The sequence below is a fragment of the Athene cunicularia genome, assembly GCF_003259725.1.
Source record: "Athene cunicularia isolate RWA chromosome 12 unlocalized genomic scaffold, athCun1 chr12_part1, whole genome shotgun sequence".
Classification (NCBI taxonomy): domain Eukaryota; kingdom Metazoa; phylum Chordata; class Aves; order Strigiformes; family Strigidae; genus Athene; species Athene cunicularia.
The window spans coordinates 17387453-17405803 of NW_020799116.1; the positions used below are offsets into that span (position 1 = coordinate 17387453).

Below are 18351 nucleotides of genomic sequence, written 5' to 3' on the forward strand. Positions count from 1 at the left end.
TGGAAGCCTCGGTCAGTCTTGCCTATGGTATTTTTTTTGCATTCCCCATGTCCTACAAAATACAAGCACAAGGTGGCAGTTCAAGTTCAGTGCACTTAGCTGGAGCAACTAACTTTTTTTTCCCTGAAGAGTTAATCTGCAAGTTTCATTAATGATTCTAAACTTGAAAAATTGGTTGCATCTTTAGCTGTCATTCCAAGCTCCTGTATTTGTCCTAATGCCTGTGTAAGACTATCTGAAATGCACACAAATTGGGTTATGGGCATTAACTCTGTTCTTAAATGTTGATTACTAGGTCACAGGAACAGGGGGACCTTTTGGAACCAGTAACATTCAGGAGCATCTCTTGCCTTTTGATCTGTCAATTTTCAAATCACTTCATCAAATAGAGGTATGACTGAGATACTTCTCATATTATAGAGGCTCTGTGAATGCCAAGTCTGCTGCATATCTCTCAGAATTGGTAATTGTATGCTTTGATTTGGTGTTGGAATAGGGGAGTGCAGTGTTTAGGACTTTCATTTGTGAAACTATTTTTTCACAAGTCTCAGAAATAAGGACACCAAATTTTAAATGTTTAGAATAGCTTGCACTGTGTGTGTCTTCAAAAAGAACATGATTTCCAGCATATACACAGAACCTAGAACAGGGTGGATTTCCATCGTCTTGAAGATCTAACCAATGGGTTATTATGGGGTCTCTTATTTCAAAGTAATTTTTGTTTGGAAAGCACCAAATATTTGTGAAAATGTTCTGACATTAAATTTGCTTGTGAAAGTACACTTTTGGTGTTTATCTTGCTTGATAATTTGCAGATTTTTTTTTTTATTGGTCTGCTTTCAGTGAGAGTGGCAGGGTTTCTAGTAGAAGTTGTTCAGTGAGTATTTTAAATATTTTCCTGACTTCAGATCTTTCCAGAGAGAGAATATCTGATTTTGTCGCAGTCTGTACTGTGTCCACTTTTGGTGGATGCCGTACATTTTCTAGTACATGAACACTATTGTCTCATTGATATGGGAGACTAAATCGGTTAAGAACTGAGGTGGATTTCTGAAGTTAGTGATTTATTGACATTTTCCTGTGGGAAAGAAAGTACAGCAGGCTTGAGAGTGGGAGAGTAACATTCTGCATATTGCAGAATAGTATCAATTTTCCTCTTTCCTGGGAGCATGGAGAGTTTCAGGTGTAGCTTTGCTTGGTGTGTGGGGGGAAAAAAGACAGGGTTTTGGTCTTTGAAGACTTTTTAACTATATTCATGAAAAGTTTTGGGTTGTCACAAGAGTGACATTTTCATGTCCAAAAATTAACAGTGGTAATCTGGAAAAACCTTTTTCATGCATGGCAAGAGCTCTGTGTCTCTGTTTAGTGTCTTTACCCTGATAACTTGACACGCTGCAGGAAAGGACCTGGTTGCTGGACAGAGACTGTAGGAGACCTTTCGTGGTGGTGTTCCAAATTGAGCTACAGAAAGAAGACTTTAATCTTAAACTTAGTCTGTGCAATTAGCTAGCTGGTGTATTAAAAGCTTAGATTAGTATCTTCAATTCCTAGGCATTTCTTTTTTCTTATTTACAATAATGAACATATGATACCTAAATAAATGTGTCTGCAGATAGAGCCATAGCTTGAGGTACCTCTCTTTTTGGTAAGAGTAAAATAGTGTCCTGTTAACTGCCTGGGTAGTTTCACCTTGAAGAATGCATGTGACAGGCAGAAAGTCAATGGAGAAGAAGCTTTGTTCAAATAAATGTTTGAATTTCACTTTTCAGTAGTCATGTCTCTAATTTCTTGCTTTAGCTTTGCAAAATGTTGGTATTTCTGATTTGATAATCTCATGGGAGCGCTGTAACTAGTTTCCAGATTGGTGGACAATCTGCTATTGAAGCTTTTAGCTGCCTCTTCTATGTCTCATATTTGTCTAGTATTTCTGACTAACATTTTTTTTTTTTTTAAACAGATCAATCATTGTGGGGGAAAGCTTATCAAAGGGCTGACTTCATCAAAGCATGCTCTGGCCACAATGAGTGTTCGGTTTTCAGCAACATCAATGAAGGTAAGAGTGAGTTTCTACTTCTGGTGAGTGTTCAAAGCACATGCAAAAATAACATGCACGTTGTGGAAATATCTGGAGTCCATGTACCTTTCTGTACTGCCAGTTGAATGTTCTACTTTTAAAACCATGGAACTGTGAAAGGGTTTGCTAATCTTTCAGAATCTCAACTTTTAAGTGGAGGAAGCGTTTACATGTGTCCCTTCACAGGGACATTTCTGATGCTTTTATTGGAATGTATGTTTCTGTTATTCACCCAGAAACAAATGCATATGTCTTTCTGTTCTCTGGGCTTTGATTTGACAAGGGATATCCAGTATCATAATTTTCACAGTCCCACTATTGTACCTCCACATTTCCCAGTTTGGATCGGCTGCTAGTGTTGGAACTCCCTCCCTATGGATCTAAAATTATTCTGACCCTGGACCCTGTCAGCTCACAATTTTAAGTCTTACAACGTTAATCTAGGTGATTATGAAGCTTAGATATCTTCCTTACTTACATAAGGTTGTTTGGATTGTTTTCAAAACCATTAGCTTTCATTGAAGACGTAAGCATAATATTTTAGTGTGCTTGTCTTAAATAGGAAATCCTAGTGCCTGAGGCCTCTGAGTTTGATCAGTGGGAGCCAGAGGGTGCAACTTCAAGTTGTCCTGTGACAGCAGTTATCCCAACTTGGAGAACTTTAACAACTTTGGATATGAGTCACAATAGCATCTCTCAAATTGATGATTCAGTGGTAAGAAATATTTATTTCATTTGTGGAAAAAAAAGTATGACTGATCTTCTGTGGCACATTACACAGCGGGGATTTTGCATTTGCTTTGTATCTTTTTTCTGAAAGATTTTCAGATGCAGTTACTTTGTGTTGATTAACTATCCAAGTTAAAGCTTAGGAGATTTTTTTTTTTCTTTTACTGCTTTGACATTTTCTTTGCTAAAGGAGAAAAGTTTGTCATTCTGCACTCTAAGCAACACTTGCATGAATACTGACTTTTTGAAACATGATTTTACTGTTTGTGTTGGCTTTAGGCCACTTAAAAAAGATCTTTTTTTAAAAAAACAAAAAAAACCTCTTGGGCTCAACTTTGGAGTGTTATCAAGGCTGAAGCTTCCTGCATATTTACAATCCTGTGGCTTGCTGACAGCCTTCTTGACATCAAAACAATATGAAGAGCATAGAAACAGTTTGGAGTATTTTGCCAGTACCTTACAACTACTTTTTGTAAATCAGTTAAGAAAAAGTAAATTAGCATTCATTACAAGAACAGGTGTCAAATATGAACATAATTTTTTACTTGAACTACTCTTGTGAAGAGGAGGAAGTAGTTATGTCTGTAGCTTAACCTAGAGATCATGGACTTGGGGGTCAGTTTCCTTGTTAAGGATTTTTTGATGTAGACTTAAGCTTCTTCAGGTCTGAGTCCAGGCCTTAACTACAACTCAAGTAAGTGGTGAGATTACAACCAAAATAAAGTGGATGCAAATACACTGACATCATGATTCAGCATCAAATTCAAGATTTGAGTCCTCCAAAAATAAAAGGCTTTCTGGGTTAAAGTGGATTTTGGAGAAGTTTGTGTGACCTTGGCTACTATAATCAAAACATGGAAACAAATCATTCAACTTGTTTGTTTTTTGGAACTGTTGTCTTTATCCAGGTCTCTGTGTAACATAGATATGCTTGCTTGATAAAATGGAAATACGTATTCATGAGTTTGATCTATAGTTAATGGGGCTAAACTGGGAGCAACTTACTTGTCTTCAGTGAGAAACCATGTGTCAAATTAAAACTTAACCACATTCCTCAGAGTAACATGTTTTTCTTAAGAGCAAGATTTAACTCTTGTGTTGTGCTAGGTCATACGTAATGCTTGTTTAATACCAAAAGCTGCGAAGAGAGGCTGTGCATTGGATGATACATGTCCTTTGCTTGTTGGTCAGCTGACAGTGAAGGAAGTATGGTCCTATTTATAAGCTAAAATACATTTAACGCATGCATTTTTTTTCTCCTTCCAGAAATTAACTCCGAAGATTGAATTTCTGGATTTGAGTCACAATGGTGTCTCTCTAGTAGAAAATTTACAGGTAAGTGATTTTTTTTTTTTTCCAGACTGCCTGAGATCTTAGAACACAGGTTTTCTTGTTTCAGAATTTTGTTGCTCATCTTTCTCACGGAGAGACTAGTTTAAGCCCAAATAGCTTATCCTTTATGACATAATCTTTTAATGTTGCTTTTCTTAGTTGCTCTGGATATCTTCATTTCTTTGCCAATATTGACATAGAACATTTAGTTCTTAGCTAAATTCATTGACTGCCAGCTTTATCTGTGGGTTGGTAAAAATACAGTTGAGGAGGCTCCCTTTCTGCAAGCTTGAACCTGTGCAGTGAACCATTTCATGTCATGTTTTTCATGCTAGGCAGTGTCCAGCATGAAAACACTGTTGCAAGAAAAAAATTAACAAGCCATAATACAATGTCTTTGGTATTGTTTAATTTTAATGAACTGGTGTCTGATACGGATTTTCTGTGCTTTTGTAGCATCTTTACAACCTTGTTCACTTGGACTTATCCTACAACAAACTTGTATCACTAGAAGGTGTTCATACAAAACTGGGAAACATCAAAACTCTGAATTTAGCGGGAAATCAGCTGGAAAGGCTGTGTGGTCTTAACAAATTGTACTCACTAGTCAACTTGGATCTGAGCAACAACAAAATAGAACAGGTAATTGTTAATTTTCTATGTCAAATTGAAAAATGTGTGTGACTGTCTACAGAGAACAACCTGGTTGCTGGACAGAGTCTGTGGCAGACCTTTGGTGGCATTGTTCACAAGTCTTTTGAGACTTAAAGCCTTTTTGACTTTTAAAAGCCAGAGTCTTTTAGTGGGTGAAAATGCAAATAAAATTTGCCATAGCAATTTTTCTTGGTTGTTGTATCTATGTAATTTATGTGAAAAGTGTTTAGTCTCCATGTTCACTTACATTTAGCCAATCTGTGTTCATTCTTTTATCCAAAAACTTTCAGATTGATGAAGTAAAAAATATAGGAAACCTCCCATGCTTAGAAAAGGTGGTCTTATCCAGCAATCCGTTGAGCATCATCCCTGACTACCGGACCAAAGTACTTGCTCAGTTTGGAGACAGGGCCTCAGAGGTAAGCCATGGTGTACTTCTTCCTTTGAGGCTGGCATTTGAAAAAAAAAAAAACCAACCTGTTTTAAAGCCTGGCGAGGAAAGTGTGAATGTTCTAAAACATGATGAGTTTTTAGTGTGTGTTGGAGAAGGACTTTAAAGAAGGAAACCATATTAACATTATTTGACTATGCTCCTGGATCTAAATGGAAGTTTACCCTGTCTTCATTGGGTAACAGTATGTTAATATTGAAACACAGTTGTGCTGAAAGGGTGTTAAGCTTACCAAGCATTTCTGAGTTTGCATTAAATTTCTGTTATGTTAGAGCAAGGTCTAATGTGATAATTTGCTCGTAGTTTGCATTAGCTAAGATAATTTTTGATTATCATGTTAATAGAAATGAATTGCAGAGGTGCCTTGTTTTCAGTATTTTTAGATGCTCTAACATATTATTTTAGGTCTGTTTGGATAACATTGTTACCACAGAAAAGGAACTAGACACTGTGGAAGTGCTAAAAGCTATTCAAAAAGCAAAGGAGGTGAAATACAAACTGAGCAACTCTGATAAAAAGGTGAGTTTGGTGCTGAGTAGAATGTGCTATGTATAAAAGCTTACAAAAAGACTTCACAAATTAGATCTAAGCAAAATTCATTAAACTTTCCTTAGAATTAAAGTTTTTACACTTTCTTTGTGCTTCAGTGTGGGCCTCTTTTCTCCTATTTAGTTTTCAGTGTAATTTCAGTAATTATCTGACCTTCCTTTTTGTGCTGGCTTGGGAAAGGGGAAGTGGGAGGAAAAGATAAAATTACTTAATTGTGTACACAGTGAATGTGCAGTTGACCTCAAGAGCCATATTTTACATCTTGTACAAGTATTGCAGAGGCGTGATTTTTTTTTTTTTTACTGCTTGTGATGCTATTATACTGAAATGACTTCCCTAAACTTTGTTATTGTAGGTGCTTAGCAGTAGGGAAAGAATCAGAAATTTGAATCCTTTTTGCCTTCTCTTGTGTGTGTCTGTGTGATGTGTAGTTAGTCTTGTTTTGGTAATAAACTTATTATCAGAACCTGTCTGTCTCTAGAGTGTAGAAATCCTGGTTTCATTATCTTGTGTTTTGTGAAACTTGCTGCTAGTTTTGTCAGTAGTTGTCAGTACAGTGATTAGTCAGTGATCAGAATGACTTCTCTAAATGAATTTGTTAGTGGAATTCCACTTAGTGTGAGAATAGAAACTTCAAAGCATGCGACATGTCGTGTGTCGTGTCCTTCCCCCCGAAGAAAAGAGGCTGGCATTAACTTTCCTTCTACTAAAATTGAGAAAGCTTGCATAGACTTATTTTAGTTCAGGATCTAATGTGTCCTCTGTATTTAGGTTTTTCTTTAATCACTGCATACTTTCTTTATTAGATCAGTGAGGACTCCAGGCTCACTGCTGCCAGCTCCAAATCAAACTGTTCTTCTCTTACTGTTCGTCCTTCCTCTCCCTCTCTGCCTCGTCCTGTCAGCTCCAGCCAAGGTAATCATGTATGTATCGTGCTGCTGGGCTGAGCCTCTTGGTTCTGCTTTTCTAAGCTGCATTGATATACATGAATATTATGTGCATGGATTATAGGGTTTATCAAGGCAAAGCAGAAAGACCTGGTAGTATTGGCTTAGAAAGTGGAAGTTGTATGTATGTGAATCAGCAAAATTAACCTGTTTGCTGTAGTGTTAATAACTGTAGAGGAAGGCTGGGTACAGGACTACTTCTACTGCGTTGTCTTGCAGAAATCACCAGCAGAGGACTATGTATCTTTTCACAGTTTAGATACATGCCATGGTCTTCTATCAAGACATGTATAGACATGTTTTAAATTGCTTCTCTATTTGTTCTTGGTCTGCAAAATGTGAGCTCAAGCAGCATATGTTCCGTTATTGCTTTTTTGCAAGAGCTGCATTTCTATCAAACCAGAAGGACAGAAAAAGGAGATAAGACAGTTGTGGGATTAGTGTTCTAGCGGAGCCTGTGATTTCAGCACATCTATTGTGAAAATAACCTGAAAATTATTTTTACTGTATGTTTCAAATAAGTGTGCTTGTTGCATTAGGAATTGAGAAGAATTACTTGTCTTTCAGCTTTTGCAGGAGCCTTGTAAGAGTGACTTATGTGAATATTTATTTGTGATTGAGAAGAAGCGATAAAGATACTTCTTTTGCTTTTTCCTGATTGAAAACTTAAAGTGCAGTAGGATATGCATATTGGGAGAAGGCTTTGTAACCACTTAAAAGAGCAGAGATTATATTCTCAATACTTCTGGGTGAAACAGTTTACTCTTCCCAGTAAATCAGTAGATTTGTGGATGGAGGAGAGAAACACGCCTGAAAAGCTTGATCTTTGAAAAAAGTCCGTTGCTGTGATTTCTGCAAAATCAGAGGTTTCTTAGAACAATTTTATTTTTATAGTGAACTGGCAGCATTTGAATAAAGGGCAGACAACTTAGATACAGATTTTGTTGCTGTTTATGTGCTTCACTTGCTTTTTTTTTTAGCCCTTCTAGATCACTTTGCACCTGTAGATGAAATTTCAGTTTTTCCAAAATGAAGTCAATGCTTGCTTTAAAGTATTAAGCATTTAAGTTACAGGATTGAGACAGTCTGTCTATATAACAACCTGCAGTTTTATACAGGACTAGCTGTAAAAATGCATGCTAGCAATCACTGTGACTTTAAAAGATACCTGTCAAATGTCTTTTTCTATTGCAGTAGATGTTTAGGAGCAAATGAGTCTTGGGAGGGGGAAAAAAAAAATCCCAATTTTTTCTGAAGTACTTGGGAGTTTTATAGAAAGCCTTGGTATAAGGTTCCTTTAGTAGAATCTTGGGGATGGCTTTTATAATGGGAAAATGAGGACTAGGGCAAGCTATTTCTCATCTTTAACAATAGAAATTGATTGTTTGCTACATATCTAGCTATCAAGGGTTGTTTTCAAAATACTGATTTTGAGAAATCTATTTTTAAAAAATGAAAATATGCTGGGCAATTAGTTTCACTGCTAGACCTTAAATCATGAATAATGGAATTAATTTCCTGATATGCTATTTCTATGAATTGTTTTCTCTGCAGTTTTTCTAGACACCATCTGTTTCCGTAACGTATTATTCAAATTAAATGTCACTGGCAAATGGTTTATGGAAAAAGATTAAATATTTATATAGGAAACAGAAAACCAAGAATAATGCTGTCATGTTCTGTTTTTCCTGTCAGTTTGAGTTTCCTTCTTGCTAACACAGTATTTTGTTCAAGTAATAAATACCTCTTGTGTTTCCTCTGACTATGAGATGGTTTGATGTAATCTGCGAAATTTTACTATCAATCTAGAAAGATACATGCAGGAGTTTTTATGTTCAAGCCAAAAACATATCAACACTGTAGTTCTGCTCTTTGTTTGCCCACTTATATATGTGAGCTGGATGGCTCAGTGGTGATACTGAAAATTGATTTGGTTTGTTGTGTCAGTGCAATGCTGTGAATATCAAAAAGGCAAAAAGTCAAATCTCCTAGAGAATGTTGACCTCTATGCATTCATAAGTTTTTACTGATGATTCAGCTTTGAACCCTTCAAAAAGGTTCTGAATAAGGGGAGATAATCATCTTGAGTGCCATTTAGGGGGACCAGACCTGAACCTGGTTGAAGGTTTTACACAGATCTACTTGTTCAGTTGAAGCCTACAAAAATTTGAGAGAATGCTACAAAATTTACTGAGAGTTCTCTGCTGTGTTTTTGCCAGCCTGGCAATGTTTGGGTAAAAGTGTTAGTATTAACAAAACTGACTAGTTCTGATGATAAAACTGAATTATGTGAAGAATTCTTACACCAGATATTGAAGTTTAAATTGATTGTTAGCTTGAAAAATTAAATTTTTCAGGCTTTAATGCAGCTTTAAGTGCAGTTAATTCAGTAATTAGACTAAAATTTTGCCAGCTTTTGTTTTGTCCTGGCTATTATGTGAAGATACCATTTAGCGTTAATGATTAGGATCAGATCTTGATTATACAATTTTAATTCCTTTTGTTTGGAAGATACAATTAGAGATGCATTTTGGTTTACTTCAGTGATTTTAAGAGTTGTTTATATTTGTTCTAGAAATAATTTGTGAAGGAACAGTCCTAGCTAGCAGTTTTTTGCAATCCAGTGGTTCGACTCCTACAGACCATACAGTTCCCCAGAGATGCTTTGAAATACCAGACTCCAGATGTAAAAACCAGGTAATTGCCATCCTTCTCTTTACGGTATTTTTAAAAGTGGTTTTCCAGTCATTTCTGGTATTAAACTTCTGTTGTAGTAATCAATAGCAGATTTTTTTGCTTCTCAGAACTATTATAATGGAAAACGATAGTTGCAAATTTGAGTCAGGGGGTGGTCCACCTTGTAAATTAAATGCATAATCCAAGTTTACCACAGTTGCAGAGCATTGTTGTCGCTGTCATAACTGTGAGATGTTCACCCAGTATTAGTATCACAATCATGTAATTACCCTCTTAGGTAAGACTTCTATATTACCAGTTTTTGGAAGGCGATTCTCTTAGAGTAGAAAAACCTTCTTCCTGTCAGTAGGTAATAGTCTTAATTTGTCTCCTTCAAGCTCCAGTTGTTTGATAACTTCTGAACTGTGATTTAATTTGTTGTATTGGAAACACTCTTCATATGCATGGCTTCGAGGAATGAGACAGCTAAACTTGGGGGAATACCCAGCTACCAGTGCAGTTGGTCTTTAAGTTCCTTTACCTTTTTGCCTCACTACACTTTTTCAGTAAAAATTTGTAGTATGCTGAAATGTCTGTGGATCACAGGTTGAATCTGTTCTCAAGTCAGCAGCAGAGTTTGTTCCTTTCCTGCCTTAATTGAATGCCCAACCTAGAGTCAGCAGATAGTGTTTCAGGATCCTCAAATGATTCTCCCCCTCTACTCCGCGCTCATGAGACCCTCTTGCAACCTCCCCCTTCAGTGCTGTGTCCAGCTCTGGGGCCCCAGTATGGACCTGCTGGAGCATGTCCAGAGGAGGCCATGAAGATGCTCAGGGGGCTGGAGCACCCCCCTGTGAGGACAGGCTGAGACAGTTAGGGGTGTTCAGCCTGAAGAAGGCTCCAGGGAGACCTTGTAGTGGCCTTTCAGTACTTAAAGGGGCTACAGGAAAAGGGGGGGAGGGACTCTTTATCAGGGGTGTAGGGATAGGATGAGGGGTAATGGTTTTAAACTGAACAAGGGTAGATTTATATATAAGGAAGAAATTCTCTACTGCAAGAGGATGCCCAGAGGTGTGGTGGATACCCTGGCAGTGTTGAAGGCTTTGAGCAACCTGGTCTAGTGGAAGGTTGCCCCATGGGCAGGGGGGGGTGGAACTAGATGATCTTGAAGATCCCTTTGAACCCAAACCATTCTATGATAGCTGTTCAGCTGCCTGTGAATACAAGTCAGGACTCTGCAGTGAGTTAGCTAGCTTTAAATGTGCGAGCCAACATTAACTTTGCTTTTCATGTATGCTGAAGACTGACAGCAGCTGTAAGGAGTTGAGATTTTCCTGGGTTTTTTTTCCTTTGCCTTAGGCACCTGCCTCTCTATTGGATTCATGCAAAGAGTATGGAAGTGGTCATCACATGTGGTAAGCTAGATATAAAAGTTCTGGTTTAAATCCTTGTTAGCTTTTGGGTAATAATAGTAGATGCTGCATTTTTAAACCTGGCCTTTAAGGCAAAACAGTTTCTGTCATCATATGCTGCCTCTGGCTTTTTTTGATCTAAAATCAAAACTTGTAAGGATATGCTTATTGGGAATGGGAAATGGAAGTTGAGTTAAACATTTTAGTTTTTACATTCTATATAATTACACACTACCAGCCTTTAAAATCAGTGGCTGTGTGCAGTACAAAGATGTTTTACAAAATTACATTGACTTAATTGTGGTAACAAGAGTAAACCTCAAAGTTCTGAGAAGCAGTACCATGAACTGTAGGTAGCTATGACTGATTTTAAACTCAAGCTTATACTTACTGTGGCCTATTTCTTTTGAAGTTTGGATCGTTCAGAGGAAGAATGCTGTGCAGTGCCTGACCCCTGTAACACTGTCATCTTGCCTTTTAATTGTATGTCATACACTGCCACAAACCAAGATTTTATCCAGCACCTTTCTGCCTTGATAGTGCAGACTGTGCAGAGATCACCCCCCTCCTTTACAGAGAATAAAGGAAGTCCTCCAGGTGATTCCAGAACCACAGACAAAGAAGATGGGTATTTTGAAATGGGACTTCATGAAGGAGATCAGACTTTTGAGTTCAGCACTACTTCAGATACTCAGTCATCTGACAACATAGCAACGAAGAGTGTTGACATAGTCAAAATTCTCTGGAGTTTTTCTATTCACATTCATAAAGGACTCAGGCAGTTTGCTTCCTGTTTGGTTTTGACTGATGATGTGCTAGCTGTGTTTGAGATTCCTCATCAGGAATTGAGAGGAAATTGCCAGCACATCCCTTCTGCCTTGAAATTAACGCTGTGTTTTCCATACACTGACCTAACAGAATTTGGCTTTCTCCTGCCAGAAATCTGTTTAACACTGAAGCTGAAAAACAGTGACAACTGCTTGCTTGTTGTTTCAGACTCCCAGAATCTTCAAGACTTTTATTCATGTTTACACACGTGTTGCTCTCAACACTACACATCAGTGTTACCAAGCTCCACATTGTACTGTGGGAAAGCAAACCTCCAAGAGTTTCTCGGTCAGCTTATGGAATTGAATTGCATTTCAGCAGAAGATATTGAAATAAAAGGTTGTTTCCCCACATACCTTGTGTATGGAAGTAAAACCAGTGTTCAGAAAATCTTGCATCAACCGGAGTCAGCTGGCAAAAACAAAGAATTGTCAAAAAATGCTTTGTGTTCTGCACTTTATTCTTCAGTGTATAAATCTTCTGACCAGGGTCCCTGTGTGGTCCATCCGTGTTGGATATTTCTAACACCCCAGCATTTGTACATAGTAAAGGTGGATTTCAGTTTACTGCCAAGTAAATGGATAGGCACAGAAGAGTTGGGAAGTGTATTTCAACTGAATAGGATTCCGTTAGCATCACTTGTGCTGCATCCAGCTCATAGTTCCATCCAGCAGAAGGGTTCATTTTTGGATGGGCATGTGCTGGAGTTGCTCGTTGGATACAGATTGGTTACAGCAGTGTTTGTTCTACCTCATGAGAAATTCCACTTCCTGAGAATCTACAGTCTTTTAAGAACACTCCTGCAGGATGTTAAGACTATTATTATTTTCAAAACTTCAAGCAAATCAGATGCTATAAGAAATCACGTTGTGGAGGCAAACAGACATGGTCAGTCAGCAAGGTAACAATTCTCATAAAAGGTCTGTTGCACAGTGCTGAAGTTAATGTGGCCTAGCCACTGTGTTTGCCACTTGTCACTGTAATTGGTTTTGGCCTGTAGTATTGAAGTGCTCCTCTTTCATTCTGCTAGTCTGTAGTATGTATGAATGGTTATCCTGGACTGTACCTGTCTACCTTTTTTTGTTTGTTTTGTTTCACTGTTGCAACATATTAATAAAATGTATTTTCTTATGGAAGGAGACTTCCTATCTGTTGTGCTTGCAGGCTGAGGTCATGGCAGATTGATAGCTATGCTCAAGATAAATCATTTAAACTGTTAAGAATAGAAGTTGCCCTTTCCTAATTTCTGAATAAAATAAAATAGAGCTTTGTTTCCTTAAACTTTGAAGTGTCTTCTGGATCTCTCCTAGCTTTTGCAAGCCTCATCTGATGCTGTCATCTTTATATCCATCTGAATTTCTCATGCAGAAGATAACAGAAGATAACCAGATTCCTGTTCACCTTCATGTTTCTGTCTCTCTTCAGTATGTGGCTGGGCTAAAAGGAAATGCCCTAGTTGAATTTTTCCACGGCAACATTGCAGAGGTATTGTGCTTAGCCCACATGTATAAAAAGATGCCTTGTGGCCTTTCAGTACTAGACAGTATTTTAAGAAGAAATTCCCTGAACAAATTAAAAACAAGCGTTAGGCTCTGCAAAACCTGGAAGCATTTTGGTCAAAAACCTGTTTCTGTTACTCCGTTTTGGGTTCTCCACTGCAGTGATTGGGATCCTGCTGGGCATATTTTGCTTTCAGGGATCCTTGATGCAGACCAGGAGATTACATTAATGTGTGTCTTGAAGATATTTTTACTCCAAGAATGTTCCTATTTTTTCTTTAAAGTGGCAAAAGGAAAGAAAAATAACTGCAGCGGAATTGTTTTGTGTTGGTATCTAGCTAAACCAGTAAGTGTCTTGACTCTTTTGTGTAATGTGGAGTGCATTAATACAACATGCATGGCTGTAGGTACTTCTAATTTAATTAGATCAATTTAATGAGGTAAACTTTAGATAGCTTAATATATTTAGATAGTTAATAATAAATTAGATAAATTTAATTAGATAAACCTAATTTCTGAAAAACAGATTTATAGTCTGTGTGGGGAACATCAAATTTAAAAGTACAAATCTTACCTTAAATTCATGATGTGACTTTTTGACTGACAAATCAATGTGGTCTGAGTGCAGATGTCAATTGAAAAGCTTATTGAGAAAACTTTTCAATTTTTTATTCCCTTACCTCACTTCCAAATCTTTTAAGTCAGCACAAGTTATAAATTGTGCTTCTCTTTACACTAGGAGAAGATGATAAGAAAGTAGGCAACTCATCTGAGGATTCACAGTAAGATCATCAAGCTAGAATCTGGGAAGATGCCTAGTTGGAACAGCAGCTCTAGTGCCAAGCTGTGCTTCTGTCCTCTATTAAGGATCTTTGAATCCAACCCCTCAGTAGCATCTGAAGGCTCAATAAACTTATTGAGGCTTGGAAGGCACCACTCATCTGTTGATTAAAATTTTGTGGGCAGTGTCTGTTGTAGAAAGTCTTTCTCACGTGCTAGATTTTTTTTTCTATTTTTGGTTAGAAAATAAGGAATAATGAGACCACAACAGAAAAATAATTTTCTTTTATAAACTTCAGACATTTTCAGTAGACTGCTATTGTGCTCTTTGGCTATAGCATGTTCAGAGGCTTCTGATTTTGAAATTGTTTTTCTAGTAGTCTAAAGCTGCCTCTAAGGTGATTACCTGAAATATCGGGGTGTGCAAGTGATTTATGAAATACAATTTACATCTTAGGTGGAAAATGAAGAGTTGAGACATCTCATGTGGTCTTCAGTTCTGTTTTACAAAACTCCCAATGTGGAAGTGATGGCTTGTGTGCTTCTTTCAACAAAAGCTATTTACTTTCTGTTGGATGATTCTTTCATTCATGCTGATGAGCACCAGTCAGGTAAGATATAGGTATTTTGATCCTTTAATAAGATTACTAGCTTAATCCCTGACTCTCTGTCTTCAGTTTAAGTACCACTTTTTGTTGATACTCTTACTTGGAAGTCCTAGTTGAGGGAGAGTGTGGCATAGTTTGCCATATGCAAAGCAATAGCATGAAGCTTTTATGTTAAAAAAAGAGTCTTGAGTCATGGCTGCTTCTCAGACTCTTCCATGTGCCATTGTACCCATGCTTTCCTCAGGTGTCATTTCATAGTCCCTAGCATCACCTGAGCAGCTAAAGGCCCTTTTGTAACCAAAATGGTAAGTGAAGAGTAATGAAACTCATGGTGTACATTCAGTTAATGCAACTTCGTTAATGTCTGCTGATTTAAATCTGTGATGTGACAGCTACTTCAAGAAATGCTGCTAACAAGGTGATTTGGTTCTATTTATTGCTTGAGAAATAATTTGCCACTATTCCCACTTTTTTCCTAATTTTGTCCTCCAAGTGTGATATAGGTATAGAATTTTATTATGAAAATTATGCTTGTGGAAGAAGAATAATTTTTTGTCTTCTGACGTTTTTATTGTATATCCTTTTTCAACAGATTTTTGGAACAAAGAAAACTCAGACTGTGAGAACAGTTCTTTCCACCTCTCTTGCTGCTTTGTGCTAAAACTTAATGACCTGCAGTCAGTAAATGTTGGCCTGTTTGACCAGTACTTCAGGATTACTGGTGAGTACAACGTGTGCTTTAAGTTTCTCCAGTTCTATCTTGTCTTAGGTGGATTCCTGTCTTTATTAGTGAAATGGAAGAGTATAATATTTTGTTGCTTCTCTTTCTTAGAAATTAAGTTAATGCAATACTGGTGCTGTACCAGTAGGCTGATAATACTGTCTTGCAACATCTTATAATTGAGGTAACTAGGAAGCTTAATATCAATGAACTAATTGGTCCCACAAGTGATTTTAAAAATTCTTCTGTCTTAACAATGGAACAAAAAGAAAATCTGAAGACTTTTTTGTTGTTCTGAGGAGAGTAAAATCAAGGTAGACCTATATTGCAAATTGCATAGTTGATGGTTGACATTTTGAATGGAAAATGAGATGTTAAAGTTTACAAAAGATAATGATGTCAATTTAAAATTTAATGGAAATAATGTGGGTAAATTTTCTGGTCTGGTGCTTTGCCTCAGTCCCACTACATGCAAGCCTTATGTTCCTTTGCTCTAAAACACCTTCTAATTGTGTTGAGACCTCGATGTGGGGTGGGAAAGAGGGAATAATCCCTGTGGAAAAGATTTAAAGTGATCTTACATATAACAAGTTCACAAAGAAAACTGAGGGCAGTTTTTTTTCTGCAAGACAAATTGTAAAGATAATATGATTATAAAGTTGAACCCCTACAGCAATAGTTGAACAGTTAAATCATAACTCTACATCATATTTTAAATCAAGATAAATTATATTCTTTATTTTTGAGGGATTTATAAGGATGCTATTATTCTTGGATTTGAAAGCTTTCTGAATAATGATGCATGTTCTCAGGTGAAATAATCCTCACAAGAAATCTTTCTTGGTGACAGTTGCGTGATGATTGAAGAAATTATGATTAATGCCACATACAGATTTGTGAGTGGTTTATATTCTCTTTTCTCTTCAGGACACTCTGCAGATCATATAGTCACCTGCCTAACAAGAGACAGTTACAACACTCACACATTTATGCAGCAGCTTATGGCAGTTCTGTCACTGCTTGCACGCACACCTTCACCTGAACCAGTAGATAAAGACTTCTACTCTGAATTTGGGAGTAAAAACACAGGTAAATGATCTTTTCTACATGTCATGAGTTATTTAGGCATCATACTTAGGCCACCTAAAGTGTACTGATTAAAAACTCTCTTGAGGGAAATTTATGCATCAATTGCTTCCCATTTGATACTTTAACCAAACTCCCTGATGTTAATTCTTAAATGTGCCAAATCTGAACAGAACTGTTAAATATAAACAGTCTTGCACATGTGAAGTTAGTGATGGCTCCTAGAGTCCAGTAGAAACAGCACTTCCTATACAGTATTTTGTGGTGTGAACTGGTGTAGTTCTCATTGGAAGGTTCAGCCTAACCTACAAAGTCTTGTAAGTCATCAAAGAACAGTGAAGGTAACAAAGTCTGAAGTTTACATTTTTGTTTGGTCAAATAAGAATCCTCTCATTCTGTGAGAATGTATTGAAGTGAAAACTAGACTTTTTAAGGTGTTTGGGTACAATTCCAAGATCAGATGAAACTTTTTTGCTTAGAATTCTGAAGCCAGTTGAAAGCATGAAATAAAATGGCACTTTCCTGAAGAATGATTGTTGCTATTTCAAGGAGAAGCTGTATAAGCCCAGAAATAGCAAGGTTTGATGGGAAGTCATATCTTCTATTAGACAATTGATTTATGTGCAAAAAGCAGGCATGCTTTTTTCAAGCTTTGCTATGTTGTATTTCATCACTTGAGTGAGGGACTGCAGTGTAACCTCCTGCCACTCCAGAATGTAGCATGGAACAGAGGAACATGCTCATCCAGTTCATGCCCTAAAAACAAGTTATGTGGTTAGAAATTTGCAGAAATATGTTTGTAATGCAAGGGGAGACTCCAGCAGAGACCTGCAATCCAAATAAAATTATTTCAATATTGTGTCTAAGTAAAACCATATTAAGGTAAGCATTGTATAGCAGTAAATAGAAGTGTAATAATCTGTGTTTCTTGCAGGAAAAATGGAGAATTATGAACTGATTCACTCTAGCAGAGTAAAGTTTATTTATCCAAATGAAGAGGAAATTGGGGACCTTGCCTTTCTAGTGGCAGAGAAGATGGTTGGTTTGACTAATCTTCAGTCCCTCAACATCCTTCTGTATGTGTTGGCATTTCAAGTAAATCACATTGAAGGATCTGCCCAAAACACTAGTTCACTTCAACCTAAAACACTTATACTAACCAGCTCTGATTTGTTCCTCTTTGATGAAGATTATATCAGTTACCCACTACCTGAATTTGCTAAGGAGCCACCAAAGAGAGATAAGTATCAGCTTGCAGATGGAAGACGAATCCGGGATCTAGATAGAGTACTTATGGGTTATCAGACATATCCACAGGCCCTTACATTTGTGTTTGATGATGTTCATAATCAGGATCTGATGCAGAATTTAACACTGGATCACTTTGGAGAAGCTGATGGTGCCCCAAAGGGAAATGCTAAACAAGAAGGCATCAAGAGCAGAGAGATCCAGTGGTACCTCTTTATCCCCAGTGCAGAAAGCAGGGAGAAATTAATTTCATTGCTTGCAAGACAGTGGGAGATCCTGTGTGGTAGGGAACTGCCTTTGGAACTCACTGGGTAGTTATTGCACAGCTACGTGATTTCAGTCTCTACTATAAGGTAAAGCACAGTGTTTAAATAGATAGCACCTGTCACATTCTGTTTTTTTAATAAGGAGCTGACCTGGACTCCCTTGCTTCCTAGTGCAGTGAACATTTAATAATACATAGAAATATTCTGAGGTGTTAATTGGGAACTGAACTTCTTGTAAAGTATTTTTTATGCAATAGTATATAATGAAAAAAATCATGACACATCCTGGGAAACTGTATGGAAAAATTAAGGAGTCAACACTAGCTATACTGTTGTCTAGGGCTGTTAAGGTTTCTGTGATTTTTCTGTATATATAAGTCTTGCTGTTCTATACAAATACTAATGTGTAAATAAGGGTAAATGCTTGTGTATGTTCAAGTGCAATGTTCTTTGTACAAGAAGTATTTTGGGTATGCTGCTAATGCTTATTA

The 18351-nt window shown here is 37.2% G+C and overlaps 1 protein-coding gene across 1 annotated transcript in view; it reads left to right on the forward strand.

Annotated features, from left to right (window-relative positions):
• The window catches only part of NISCH (nischarin), a 35798-nt gene extending 17889 nt beyond the window's left edge, over window positions 1-17909 (forward strand). Inside the window, exons 6-21 of the mRNA XM_026857596.1 lie at window positions 296-391; window positions 1958-2053; window positions 2637-2789; window positions 4070-4138; window positions 4592-4777; window positions 5080-5208; window positions 5646-5759; window positions 6596-6704; window positions 9312-9433; window positions 10772-10827; window positions 11237-12553; window positions 12963-13137; window positions 14389-14542; window positions 15132-15260; window positions 16188-16349; window positions 17281-17909. Of these exons, the coding sequence (XP_026713397.1) occupies window positions 296-391; window positions 1958-2053; window positions 2637-2789; window positions 4070-4138; window positions 4592-4777; window positions 5080-5208; window positions 5646-5759; window positions 6596-6704; window positions 9312-9433; window positions 10772-10827; window positions 11237-12553; window positions 12963-13137; window positions 14389-14542; window positions 15132-15260; window positions 16188-16349; window positions 17281-17909 (3696 nt within the window). The remainder of the gene's footprint in view (window positions 1-295; window positions 392-1957; window positions 2054-2636; window positions 2790-4069; window positions 4139-4591; window positions 4778-5079; window positions 5209-5645; window positions 5760-6595; window positions 6705-9311; window positions 9434-10771; window positions 10828-11236; window positions 12554-12962; window positions 13138-14388; window positions 14543-15131; window positions 15261-16187; window positions 16350-17280) is intronic.
• Window positions 17910-18351: the final 442 nt, after the last annotated feature.